Here is a 13,775-nt window from a genome sequence, read left to right as displayed (position 1 = left end):
AAGGACGAATACATTTAAAGGTTGTTGCGTGGCAGAAACCGACCCTACTGTATAAAGCAATTTTCCTCCAATTAAAAAAGAATATCCAACTGCTCCCACCCCCATGTACCTCATTCTCAATATTGCCCAGACATAGTCGCTTTCCACAAAGACTTTTTTGTCTCTCTTTCCCCAAAGTTCCTGCCTCTTCCTCAAACCCAGCTGGGAAAGCATGCTCTCTCCCTTCCCCTTAACAGCTCAGTTCAGATTGACCAATTATTGCATCCTTCTTTTAACGTTGCTGTTTTCTCTCCCAGGTCCGGCTACCACTCTGGACTTGGGCACAAGACTTGCTGTGGCCCTTGACCCCTGGTGAGTTTGTGGGAAGCTGAGACTCTACCCCCAAAAGGACTGAGTGGGTTGGTGCTGGGGCAACTCTCAGCTTAGACTTGGGGGGCCAGGTAGAGCCAGGTGGATCTGGGATGTGCATAAACTGGATCCAGTAGCCTGATAGTGTATATTTATTTGTTTGTTTTCTTCTTCCTGACTTGGGAGCATGGAGACTGGTTATTTTGTTCATTGCTGAATCCTTAATCATAAGAAATATGTCTGGCATACATTAGGTACTCAACAAAACTGATTGAATGAGTTCATTGAGCCCCTACTATGTATCAGAGATTGTTATAGGTGCTAGAAGAGACAGGCACTGCTACCATTCTACAGATGGAAAAACTAAGCAGAAAAGTGACTTTCTCAGGACTATTCAAAATGGGAACAGTTTCCAGATTTCCAGACATCTGGCCTTTAGTCTACAAGAAGCATTTTGTTTCTGAATATTATCATGCTTAACTTGAGTTCCCCTGTCTTTTTGTAAAGAAGGGGTCTTTTTTTCTGAGAGAAAGGACTTTTTCTAAGCTGACTTCCTTTGTGAGCATTTGGTCTCTCTCTGCTTAATTTTTCTGATTTGGAAAATGAGCATCACACCACGAAGTCTCAGATGGATGCTCAGGAAGACAGCGCTACCTCACGGTTAGTTTGCTGGGGCTGCCATAACAAAGACCTACAGACTGGGGAGCCTAAAGAGAAGACATTTATTTTCTCACAATTCTGGAGGCTAGAAGTTCAAGACCAAGCTGTTGGCAGGTTCTTCCAAGGCCTCTCTCCTGATTGCCATGTGGCTCAGACGGTAAAGCGTCTGCCTACAATGCGGGAGACCCGGGTTCAATCCCTGGGTCAGGAAGATCTCCTGGAGAAGGAAATGGCAACCCACTCCAGTATTCTTGCCTGGAAAATCCCATGGATGGAGGAACCTGGTGGTCCAAGGGGTCACAGAGTCGGACACGACTGAGCAACTTCACTTTCCCCTTGTCTTTACATGGTCTTCTCTTTGTGCATCTGTGTGACCCAATCTCTTCTTATAAGGACACCAATCATATCAGATTAGAGTGATCTCATTTTAACTCACCTCTTTAAATTTCTTAGCTCCAAATGCAGCCATATTCTGATTAAGACTTCAGATTGTGAATTTTGGGGCAAGAATCACAATTCAGCGCAAACACTTACCCTAAAGAACTTGATTTTACACAATATGGGGTAATATCCAGACCTGCTTAAAAACCTCGTGATGTCAGTATTGTAAACTTGCAGCAAATTACAGCTGACAACCTGTTGTCTCCTGCCTTCAGTGGCTGCCTTTTTCTGCTCTTCTCCTTGGCTGAGACCAGCAAAGCGGTCAGAACAGGTCACCCAGGGATACAGAAATCCAAGAAGAGGGTTTTGTGCCGGGTAAATAAAAGGAATCATCATTCATCTAAGGTTCATTGTTTAAATTATGATGTTTATTTATGTCAATGCAAAATACAATAAAGCAACTTACAAAAAACAACCATTGTATCTTCATGTAACAAACTCTTCAGTGAACAGAAGTACTACTGTTAATGTTTTGACCTTTTCAAGGTCCAGCCTTGGATCAAAACAGGATGCAGAGAAATAGCAGATTTTTTTCTACCTTCCCCAATATACACACAAAGGAAATTTATATATCCTAAAATCCCATTCTAGTAGTAATACAAAAATATCACACATAGAGATGAATACCGCCGTTGTGTCATTGGAATTGCAACTTCCTTATTGCTTGAGATTTCCCACCAATCCTGGGCTTCAGTCAGGAACACATGGGTTCATCAGCCCTTCAGGTTTCCCAAAGGATTGTTTAGTAATTCTTTTAGTATAACTGCATACTCCCCAAGTGTCTAATTTACCTGAGTTATTTAGAAACCTGAAAAAAAATAAGTCTCTAAGTGATCAAATTGTGTACCAAACTCTCTGACAGAATTGAAGAGACTTATCATGGGTTATTCTGTGCCAGTTCAGTGGATAAACACGAAGCCTCCATTACCTAATGAACTACCCACCTAGTAAAAGGCTTCACATTACAATTTTCTCAAAGGTAATAAACATTGCACAAAAATACAAGACCTCATCTATATTCCAGTAGTTTAAGTGCTATTTGTCTAGCCACTACATTTTCAAACAAATGGCAATTATCACTTAACTAACAAAATCTTTCTATCATTTCACTGATAAGAGTCAGTCTCACACTGCGGAAAGAAGCAGCAGCTTGGAGCTAGAAGATCTCAATTCCCGACCAGTTCCACCCACTCTCTGAGGCTTAGTTTCCTTCCGAGGATCCGCGAGATGAAAGTGCTGTGTGAAGCAGTATTAACTATAAGGAATAATATTCTATGGAGTTCATCTCTTCAATTAACCTGTGGATCCCTAATTACCCACATGTATTTTGCAAGTAAAATCCAACTTTTTCAAGTAGCATATTCACCATATGCAACTGAAATATGCAAGCCGGGTTATGCAAATGGAAAAAGAATACAGATTTAAGTAAGCCTATTACTCACAGGAGACTTGTGTATTCATGATGCGTTTGGTTTAAAACCATTAAAAATTTTATTCTGTTTAATGCATGGTCCTTTTGTGTTATTGGAGCTCAATTTGAATAAGCTATCTCACTATTTAAAATTTTTGACAAGAAATTAAAACTTTCATATGAAATTTACAGGGTTTACATGACTGTGAAACTGAGTTAAATGGGTTGAGAAATACAGAAGGAGTAATAGTCTGAAAACGCAGGGTCAATCAGGAAACTGAATGTAGAAGTTTATTTTTCAGGTCATTAAACATAATCTAACGATAGGCCTGTTATTTTTGTTTTACTGGTGACTTCCTAATCTATAAATTACTTTTTCTTCATCTGTAAAACAAAAAATAATTGACTTTTAGGGACATTCAAATCTGTAGAAATTATTAATACTTCATTTTCATTCTTACATGAGGAGCATCTTTTGGAGAATTACATCCTATAGCTTAAGTAAAAGTCAGTATCTCATTTTTTTCATTGGTTAAGAAAAAAACCTTCCTTTAGGAAAGGGCAGATTTACTAAAAGTTTAGAATTCGGTGGCAAATTTGACTATATAATGTGGCATATGGACTTTGTGACTTTGCTGAGACAGACTTCAGGTAGCTGTATTTCTGTAACAAATGAGATTCTAATTTCAAACATTTTTCAAATGCAAATCAGGCCTTCATGAATCATTTTGATGATTTTTTGAGGCATTAATGGAACAGAGTTAGTATTTTTGAAATGATCCCCAAAGTCACCCCTTTGCTAAGGATATCTCTCTTCTTGATTATTTTTGAAACTGTCAACATGGTCTCTAACCTTCACACAGAAAATGACTGATCTCCAAATGACCTATTATTATCTTAAACCAACCTTAAAACAACAAAGAGAGAAAAATTAAATAGTGCAATAACATTTCATATCAGTGAAACAAAATTTGTCTGTGCATAAAGTAGTTCTATCCATCCGTGGAAAGATCAACCTTTTGTTTTTCCTTGTGTTTATAGGTTACATTTTTAAAGGTACTGGTGGAGCCTCTGTACAGTGGATTGGTTCCCTAAAAAAGAAAAAAAAAAGGTCCAAATGAAAGTATGTATATTTTGTTACTACACAGTTTTAATATATCTAAATAATTTCAGTGTACATTACAGATTGGAACAAGAAAGTTAGGCTTAATCTTGGAAGATATGTGAATAATTTTGATTAATTTGATATTTCATACTTTTAGCATTTAAAAATGTATACTTTACTTTATTGTTTTTTATTATGAAAAAATAATTTTGTATCCTAAGAATCTTACCCTTTTTGGAAATGCAGTAAATCATGGATTTTTGGAAATGCACATGGAACAAAAAATGGCTGCTTTGTTCGCTGCTGTTTTACCAGAGCTGAAAACAGTTCAACTAGCCCACAGCAGGCACTCTGAATTTACCAAATGAACAGAATGAACCAACAGGTGACCCAAAAGTAAAATGGGAAAGATAAAGATGGGAAAAGTGAACTGGTAGAAGCATACAACGATGAATGACATACACACTGAGTGAAGTCAGAGAAAGAGAAATATCCTATGATGTCCCTTATGTGCTGAATCTAGGAAGAAATGATACAAATGAACTTATTTACAAAACAGAAACAGACTCACAGACTTAGAGAACCAATTTATGGTTACTGGGGGGAGGGTTGGGGTAAGGGATAGTCTGGAGTTTGGGATGGGCACGCATACACTGCTATACTTAAAATGGATAACCAACAAGGACCTACTGTATAGCACAGGGAACTCTGCTCAAGGTTATGTAACAGCCTGAATGGGAGGGGGTTTGAGGGAGAATGGATCTATGTATATGCATGGCTGAGTTCCTTTGCTGTGCACCTAAAGCTATCCCAACATTGTTAATCTGCTACAATCCAATACAAAATAAAAAGGTAAAAAGAAAGAAAAGTATCCACCTTTAAGAAATGCATTGAGATGATGAGAAGCATCAAACTAGGGCACAAATAATCTTGCTAAAATGAGACCAAAATTCAGAAGGAGTTACAACTAGCTTCTTGGGACAGCAAACACCTGCTAGTAGATAGTAAAAAGAATTGGGTGGCTTTCCCTTGCTAGAGAATAACAGTGTGGGAAGGAGAGAGTCACAAGAGACGGGTATGTGGGATGCTGGGCTTATGACAGAGTACTGGTCCCCAGGAGGATTGGGCAAAACAGCGTTGCCCCCAGGGCAGTAGAATGGTTGTGTGCAAAGCCTGGATAATTCAATTGCTCTGTCTGGATTGTAGATATGTTCCCAGGTGCCATCACTGGGACCAGACAGCCCAAAGCTCTCTAGGTGTTTGAATAAATGCTCAACCTGAGCCTCCAATTTCTGTCCTTCAGTTTCATTGTTCCATGCAGGCACAAGATGTCTGGATAAGGAACATTTCCTTCCCTCCCATTCCCCAAGGTTGGGCATGCAGACTTTGGCTTCAGGGAGCCTGGGTTCTAACCCAGCTCTACCATGTAACCTTACTTAAGCAGTTCTGAACCTTGGCATTCTCATCCATAAGAGGGATTACCAAAGTGCCCACCTGGTCCATGAGGACCGTACTTCAGCAGGTACCTGGCACATAGTAAATGCTCAAAAAACGCTGCTTCTTCTCATCAGTTCAATTCAGTCACTTAGTCATGTCTAACTCTTTGTGACCCCATGGACTGCAGCACGCCAGGTTTCCCTGTCCATCACCAACTCCCAGAGTTTGCTCAAACTCATGTTCATCAAGTCGCTGATGCCATCCAACTATCCTCTGTCGTCCCCTTCTCCTCTTGCCTTCAGTCTCTCCCAGTACCAGGGTCTTTTCCAATGAGTCAGTTCTTCCCATCAGGTGGCCAAAGTATTGGAGCTTCAGCTTCAGCATCAGACCTTACTTACATATAACTTCTTTGCATTTGGAATTTCCTTTTTTGAAGGTCCTGGATAGGGTGCTAAAGATATGCCCCACTTCTGGGCTTTGGGATTCAGCACAGTATTTCCAAGCCCATTTTTGAGTATGTATGGAGTCTGGGTGCCACCTCTGACCCTCCAAATTATCATACTTTGACCTCCTTATCCCCTGAATGGCAGAGATGGTAGCATTTTATAGGCATAGATTTGAGAAAACAACAACAACAACAACAAAACAAAGTAATGGTATTTGCTTTCTCAGTACATTTCTCTCAGCTCTCAGAAGAACTGAATAAAATTGAAAACCATTCTCTGGCCTCTCCCTCTTGTTTCCTTTGGATGCACTGCAGTATCTTCATAGTGAAGAGGAGTCACACCTGCACCTGTTTCTGTGTTGCCCAGAGCCAGTGGCCTACCTCTGATTGAGCAACATGTTACCTTTGTCCATGTGCCTTTGCAGAGAGATGCTATCTCAGTAATGAGGGCAAATAAAGAAGAGGTTCCCTGGTGGTGGGTGACGAGTGAAGGCCAAGTCACTACATTGCTTCTACTCCTGAGGTCAGCTTGGATAATCATGAGGACTCTCCAGTCCTTAGTCCTACTGCAATAAGAACTCGAGATTTGGAGGGTATATGGCTGATGGATGTCTTAGATGCAAGGAGAGTCTTGTTCACAAACAAAATTCATGTGTGGAATTCTATTAAATTTAAGAGATTAATTTAATTGCAAACTAGTAAGTCCAGTCCATTCTAAAGGAGATCAGTCCTGGGTGTTCTTTGGAAGGACTGATGTAAAGCTGAAACTCCAGTACTTTGGCCACCTCATGTGAAGAGTTGACTCATTGGAAAAGACCCTGATGCTGGGAGGAATTGGGGGCAGGAGGAGAAGGGGATGACAGAGGATGAGATGGCTGGATGGCATCATTGACTCTAGGGACATGAGTCTGAGTGAACTCTGGGAGTTGGTGATGGACAGGGAGGCCTGGCATGCTGCGATTCATGGGGTCGCAGAGTCGGACACGACTGAGCAACTGAACTGAACTGAACTGAAGTTTAAGTTGGGTACAGAAGAATAAGGGACTCGACTGAAGAGGAAAGATGGGAAAAAATGAGATGTGAAGGCTGAGATTAATGGGTGTGGCACTGACCTGGAGGAATTGAGGGACTTAGGAAACCAGACACTGAGTAAGAGGAAACAAGCTGTGAGTAGGGCCACGGGCAGAGCTTTGTAGGACTAGGAGCTCTTTTGTGGATCCCATCCCAGATCACGTCAGGCATCCCACATCTCACGCTAAACACAGCTGATATGCACAACACAGGAGGTGACTTGAGTTGCAATTGACTGGATACACAATGCTATTTGGCAGATATTTTGTTGAATGTTTCATTTTGATTGTGCAGTTTTCTTTCTGTGTTTTGAAGCAACTTTGTTTATTAAAGTTTACAATATTCAGCGGGCGGCGGGGGTGGGGGGTGGTGGTTCTTACAAAGGTAGTCATAGGGTCTGGGCATGCTAATAGAGGTGGTGGATGAAGCAGATCCCAACATAGTAGGAAGGTGAGGTAAAAGCTTAAAGCTAGGGTAAAAGCAAGTACATCTGATGCAGGCCAGTAGAGTTTTTCGGGCCTCAGCTGGTGATCAGAACTCAGAAGAATGAGCTCAAATGAAATGTTGCTGGCAGGAGAAAGTGGGGTGATGTCCAGCACTGCCTCCTTTAGTGCCATGCCAGTGGCAGCCTCTCTGCCTAGGATTTCCAGCTGAGACACGCGCTTGTGTCTGGCTCCATTTCGGGTGGATCTGCCCTCCTGCACTGTTTAAACAAGGTCAGGTTTCCTCCAACCCTCTGGAGTCACTAGGCTGACTCTCCCAGGAGTTTTGGGTGGTGCTAATTTAGGCTGTGGATTTTACAAATGCAATGGCACATTTTTTGAGCTTGAAAAAGTGGTAATAAGAAAGCTCTCTGTCATGACCCACAGCTGCCTTAATGACTGCCTAACTGCCAAATGTAGACCTGATTTGCTTAGCACAGTGCAAAATCAATCCATGACTGTAACAAATGTCAGACTGAACGTTTTTTGCCTTTAGTTAATGACTTGTCATCCTAGGAAAAAATGTCTAATCAAAAATGGATTTAAATATCTTCCCTTTGTGTTTTCATAAAGACTATGGATGGGGGGGGTGGTATTTCTAAAAGTGTAATAAGAGGTAACCTTTCTTTATAGTTGATGAATGAAATATTTCAGGAGGCAAGAACAAAGCTCTTTCTTATCCAGAGCTCTATCACCTTTAGAGTCTAATGGGGGCCTAGGGGTTGGAAGATCCCACTGTTGTCCCTGGAGACCCCCTGGGTTTGAAGACCAAATTCAGTTCTTCAAGAGGAAAAAGGTTTTAGATAAAAACAAAACCAAATCAAAAAACCCCAAAATGGATGCACTGAGCAGCATTCTTTTTTTTTTTTTTCCAATAGGACATATTAGTGAAATTTGAATTGAATAATTTGAATTAAACCTCTTTTGCATCCAAGTGAATAATTATGACCCAGTCATTATCTAGTCAAGAACATCAAACATTTGTTATTCAAAGAAACTCAATTTAACAGGGAATAATATTTTTCATTTATGCTTTTATCTGTTTAATGCATATTTTAATTCCACTTTCGGTGAAGAGACAACAAAAATTCAGCATTTGAATTTCAGTCATGTTCTACATCCTGAGGGAAAACAATTCATGTTTTGGGGGAAATTAACTGCTAATTAAAATGTTATTTTAAAGATATTAATCATTTGTCAGGATTCATGCCTTTGTAGGAGAACATGAAAAAGTGCTGGTTAGTAGATATACATCACATAATTGCCCAAGTGCTTGTTTTCAGAACACCTGCCTATTATTTCTAGGAGGGTCGAGGCTGTGCTTGGAAGAAAAGGCTGCAATTAGGATTTCAGCTCCATCATAAAGCAACAATTTGGGAAAACTCTTATCCTTTCTGAGCCTCAATTTTCTTACATTCAAAAATGGGAGACTCAAGACTACTGCTTAGGGCTCGTGGTCTTTGAACTAACTTCTGCTATTGCATTTTGTACTAACTTAATCACATTCTTGTTTGCTTCTTTTCCAAAAATTTTTCCAATTTAGGTTATTACGGAATACCAAATCAAGTTCCCTGTGCTATATGCAGTAGGTCCTTGTTGGTTACCTGTTTTGCAATAGTAGTGTGTACGAACCTATGTTTACCCGGGAAATGGGCTGGGTGGGTCAGGGATGGATTGGGGGTTTGAGATCGACATGAACACACTAATCACATTGTTTAACCTGGTTGCCTTCTGACCCCTTCCAGCCATTTTCTTGACAGTTGGTGAGAGTTAAAAACCCACTCCAGTGTTCTTGCCTGAAGAATCCCAGGGATGATGGAACCTGGTAGGCTGCCGTCTATGGGGTCGCACAGAGTCGGACACGACTGAAGCGACTTGGCAGCAGCAGCAGAGAGTTAAGAAGCAACATTTATGGCCAGGGAAGCAGGTGAAGTTAATTGCTCCAATACTTTGGCTTCATAGTACTGGGTTCTAAGTCACCAAACTTGTCAGGTTACATTTTTACCTCATTAGAGATAGAAACATTGTATCTTCATTGCAAATCCTCACTTTACATTACTAAGGACTTTGTTTAATTAGGAAAAGTCCACACATACACAAAAGAAGAGGAAAGTCATATCGTGAACCTCTGTAGACCCATCACCCAGATTCAGGAGTTATCAAGATTTTGCCACAGTTACTTCAACTATTCCTCTCTCTCTTTTGGCTGAATTATTTAAGGGGAAACCCAGTTTTCACTTCCTTTTTACTGTAAACCTTAATTATTTTCTATCAAAGCCTCATGCCATTATCCTACCTAACTGAATTAACCATAATTTCTTGCTATCAGTCTAATACCCAGGTCTATACTTTTCTCTAGTTGTCTAAAAATGTATATTAGTTAGAGTGCTCAAATCAAGATCTAAACAAGATCCATACATTGCATTTGGTTGTTGTGTCTAAAGGTATTTTTAATGGGAAGATAAAGTAGATAAAAATTTTCATGGTCTATTGCCCTGCACCATATATTATATTTATTTCAAAATAACTGCATAAGATATAACATCCCTTATTAAGATAAATGTACCTAAAACAGAAAATTCCATTTGCTTTAGGTACGGAAGATATCATTATAGAACTAGAGAAAAAAGTGTTAACATCAATTATTTGGGGAGATGAACCCAAAGGAGCATTGCATTTGCCTGTATTTTCTCCAGTCATATCATGGTTTTAAGAATCAGCAAGGTAAGATAATTGCTATCAGATAGCTGGACACACCATTAGAGAGAGAGAGATGAAATTAAAACCATGAAATTGTTTCTATGGGCCTCTAGAAATGTAATTATCTCTCCTGTGGAAAAGAAACACAGAAAATTGGAGTCCTGTTTTGTGTTTGCCCACTGTGAAGAGAAGACACATAAATTATATCTACTGAGTACATATATTTAAAAGTCGATACTTTGGAGGGTTGTTTTTTTTTTTTTTCAGGTAGCTGTTTAAAATGGATGCTATTCAGAAAAGCTAACTGGATGGTATTTTGAAAGTCTTCTTGCCTTACTTTTTTAACCTATTATGAGTAATGAGTATTTCCATGGAAATTGGCATGAACTGTCATACTCCTGAACATTATTCCATTAGCTCTAACAGCCAATTTATGGAAATGTTTAGATGTAGCGTGTATGCTTGTCAAATGGGGCCTGCAGGAACCTTCTGGTGGTAAAGAATAAAATGTGTTGCCTTGATGTTCCTAAGTAGTTCACAGTATAAGGAGTTTCATGAGACTCTTTAGAGTAGGGGAAGTCTTCATTGCAATGAGATACAAATGAATGCTGTGAGGACTGAGTTCCAGATAATGGACAGAGGTCCCTTTGTCCCCAAAGCAGAACAGAAACCAGCTGTTGGGGACGTGGTGAGAGGAGCAGAGAAAGAATGTGACAGTTTAACTCTTAGTGCAGAAGAAGTCCAACACCCCTTCTTTTCCTCAGGACAAGGAGTAGCTAGCCCCCAGGTGTGCGCATACCGTTTGCCACTTGGCCTTTGACCTTTCTGCTTCAAACTTGGCAACTTCTTTCCTATCATGAAAAGACACCAGGAGCTTCCAAATGCACAGCAGGACGACTCCAATAAGAAGAATAGCCAGCGAAACCCCCAACATGATCATGGGAATATTTGGAGGTTTTGGACAGTCTGCGGAAACAAAGAAAATTGTATTAAGGAGATTGTTCAATTAATGTTCTGATGTAGAGAAAACATGTCTCATTAAATTTTCAAACCATAATTTTTTTCCAGTAGAGGAAAGATAATAATCTCTTTTGTTTTGCTGAATTTTAAAAAACGAGTTACTTGTTGAAGGATAGCCCTATTTCTTCAATGAAAACAAAAGATAAAGTAAGAACTTGATTATTCAAAACAAATGGATATATACTTGAACGACTGACTCAAAAAGAACTAAAATTCAAAAGAGTGACAATTAATACACATGGAGTTTTTAATGGATCAGTGAAAAGACTGTAGTTTACTAAAGACGACCTCTTCTGAATATAAGACAAACTAGAAACAGAATGTGTACACACACATACACTTTTTCCTGGATTTTCTTGAATCGTATAGGAGATTACACTCAAAATTGAATACAACCTACCCCCTAGAAGTATACTACTTGTTCTTCCTTTTAAAATATATAGACAGAAAATAATCATGATTTTCAGTTTTATTTTCACTCTAATGCAGTGCCCCGGTGTCTTGGAAAATTCCTGAATTGGGTTCAGGAGAGGTGGGTTCCATTCCCATCTGATGGACAGTAGCTGTCTGAAATCCATTAAGTCTCTCTATCTCTCTGAGCCCCAGTGCCCTCGTCTGTAAAACCAAGGTGTGGGGCTTCAGTGTTCCCTTAACTTCCTGATAAGATTAAGCCCAGGTGCTCATGCTTATTAAACCCACCTCTGAAATTCCTAGACCCATCCCCTGAGATGCTGATTCAGTTGGTTTGGATGGAGCCACAGACTCTTTATTATTAAAATATCCCAAGTGATTCTTATCTCCAGGGAAGTTTGAGAAATCAGGTGTTCTGTATAGTCCTTTCTACTCGAACATTCTATGAAATGTTATTTTGACTCTATTGATGATATTAATACAATTTTGTAATTATACAGTACCTTCTCTCATTGACAGCAGAATGACTAATAATACTTGCAATATGCCTGGGAGATGATACATTTCTTAATGAAGCATTATAATTAAGCTCTCCCTTTGCTATCACGGGAAAAAAAATCTGCCATAAAAATTATCATTAAATATCTGCCTCCCTCTGCAAGAAGTGAGGCAAATTCATGGTATCTCGGGAGGAAATGAACCATGCTTAGTTTATCCTAACTCTTATTGCTTTTAGATATTTAATAAGGAGAGTTATACACACAGGGCGAGTCATGCTGCTTTCAAGGTAAGATCTATAGCTGATCTGAATTTGAGCTGGACTAATGACCCTCTAACAGCATGACGCCTGGCTTTACACAGTTTTGTTCTTTAGCCAAAAAGCCATGTAAGGTGATTAGGCAGAAATAAGTAGAGTTAATGAAATAGCTACTACAGTATGAAGATCTAAAGACGGTTTCTAGAATAGCAAATGAACCACGGCTGCTTCTAATAGGTTAGCAACACTCCTGCAAAGAAAGTGGCAGGCCTGTGTCCATGAGCATATATACTGGCTACATCTTTGACTATGAAATGTCTGGGGTGGGGCATAGAATGTTCTTGCTCGAAGCAAAATGAAGCTCGCTGAGACCCTGCAGCCAGAACATGAATTAGGAGGGCTCTTTGGTAGGCAATAAATATAGGAGGAACAGGCATGGCCTGGTGGAGATAATCATTTTAAGAATTTAGAGTCAGTGGAAATTAAACATTTCTCAAGCAAGGATTTTGGCCCAGCCTACAGAGCAGGTATTACACGGAAGAAATCTCCACTTTCCATACTCTCTTTAGTGTCTCTTGAGATGCTCATGCTGAAGACATGTTGTAGGTAGGAGGAAAGGCTTTTTCTATCACTGTGCACCATCCAGGCTTGTCTGTTGAGTCCAGGTCAGTGTGGCACCTAATTCTAAGGTGCTGAATTTCTAATGCTGCCAATCTGGTAGCCCAGTCACGTGTGGCTATAGCTCAACAGTCACTAGAAATGTGATTTTTCAGAATTAGGCTTTGTGTTAAGTGTGAAATACACAGTGATTTTGAAAACTCGATAAGAAAAAAAAGTACAATATCTCATTACCAATTTTATATTGACTGTACATTGACATAAGATTTTGGATGTAATGGATTAAATAAAACATACTATTAAAATTAATTTATTGTATACTTTTTATGGGAGGCAGGAGGATGGTTCCAAGAGGGAGGGGATATAGATAAAATTATGGATGATTCGTGTTGTTGTATGGCAGAAAGCAACACAACATTGTAAAGCAATTATCCTCTAGTTAAAAATTACACAAAGGTTAACTAGAAAATTTAACAATACAATGTGGTTTACATAATATTTCTATGGGAGAGTGCTCTCTAACAGAATCTGGGGATTCAGATTTCTTTATGCTCACTCAGCCAGTGGGAGGCAGTAGAGCACAGTAGTTAAGAGCTCGGGCGCCTGGCCAGACTGCCAGAGATCCCAACCAGTGCTAGGATTTAGTTGCTGCAGGATCTAGCAAATTATTAACATCTCAATTTCCTTACCCATAAGATGGACATAATAGCAATACCTGCTTTATATGGTTGTTGAGAATGTTAAATCAATACATGTAAAACATATAGAATAACACCTGGCAGGTATTAATAAGGGCTCGATAAATGACAGCTGCCGTTATTGTTAGCAGTAATAGTAGTAGTATTACAACAAAGGCACCCTTCTCCCTC

General features: G+C 39.6%; 1 protein-coding gene and 1 long non-coding RNA gene across 6 annotated transcripts in view; one reads left to right on the top strand and one right to left on the bottom strand.

Moving 5' to 3' along the window:
- Window positions 1-1,795: 1,795 nt before the first annotated feature.
- The window catches only part of ITGB6 (integrin subunit beta 6), a 149,622-nt gene continuing 137,642 nt past the window's right edge, over window positions 1,796-13,775 (bottom strand). For all 5 annotated transcript variants that reach the window (XM_055572441.1, XM_055572440.1, XM_055572443.1 and 2 more), the window contains 2 exons: window positions 10,900-11,066; window positions 1,796-3,951 (listed from right to left, as the gene is read on the bottom strand). In XM_055572441.1, the coding sequence (XP_055428416.1) occupies window positions 3,853-3,951; window positions 10,900-11,066 (266 nt within the window). In that variant the 3' untranslated portion in view covers window positions 1,796-3,852. The remainder of the gene's footprint in view (window positions 3,952-10,899; window positions 11,067-13,775) is intronic.
- LOC129646386 (uncharacterized) lies at window positions 8,794-10,995 on the top strand. Its single transcript, XR_008711898.1, has 4 exons — window positions 8,794-8,985; window positions 9,146-9,327; window positions 9,995-10,124; window positions 10,865-10,995. It is a non-coding gene; the product is annotated as an uncharacterized LOC129646386 (long non-coding RNA).

The sequence above is a fragment of the Bubalus kerabau genome, chromosome 3 (assembly GCF_029407905.1).
Source record: "Bubalus kerabau isolate K-KA32 ecotype Philippines breed swamp buffalo chromosome 3, PCC_UOA_SB_1v2, whole genome shotgun sequence".
Classification (NCBI taxonomy): domain Eukaryota; kingdom Metazoa; phylum Chordata; class Mammalia; order Artiodactyla; family Bovidae; genus Bubalus; species Bubalus kerabau.
This window is presented reverse-complemented; position numbering and strand designations above follow the sequence as displayed.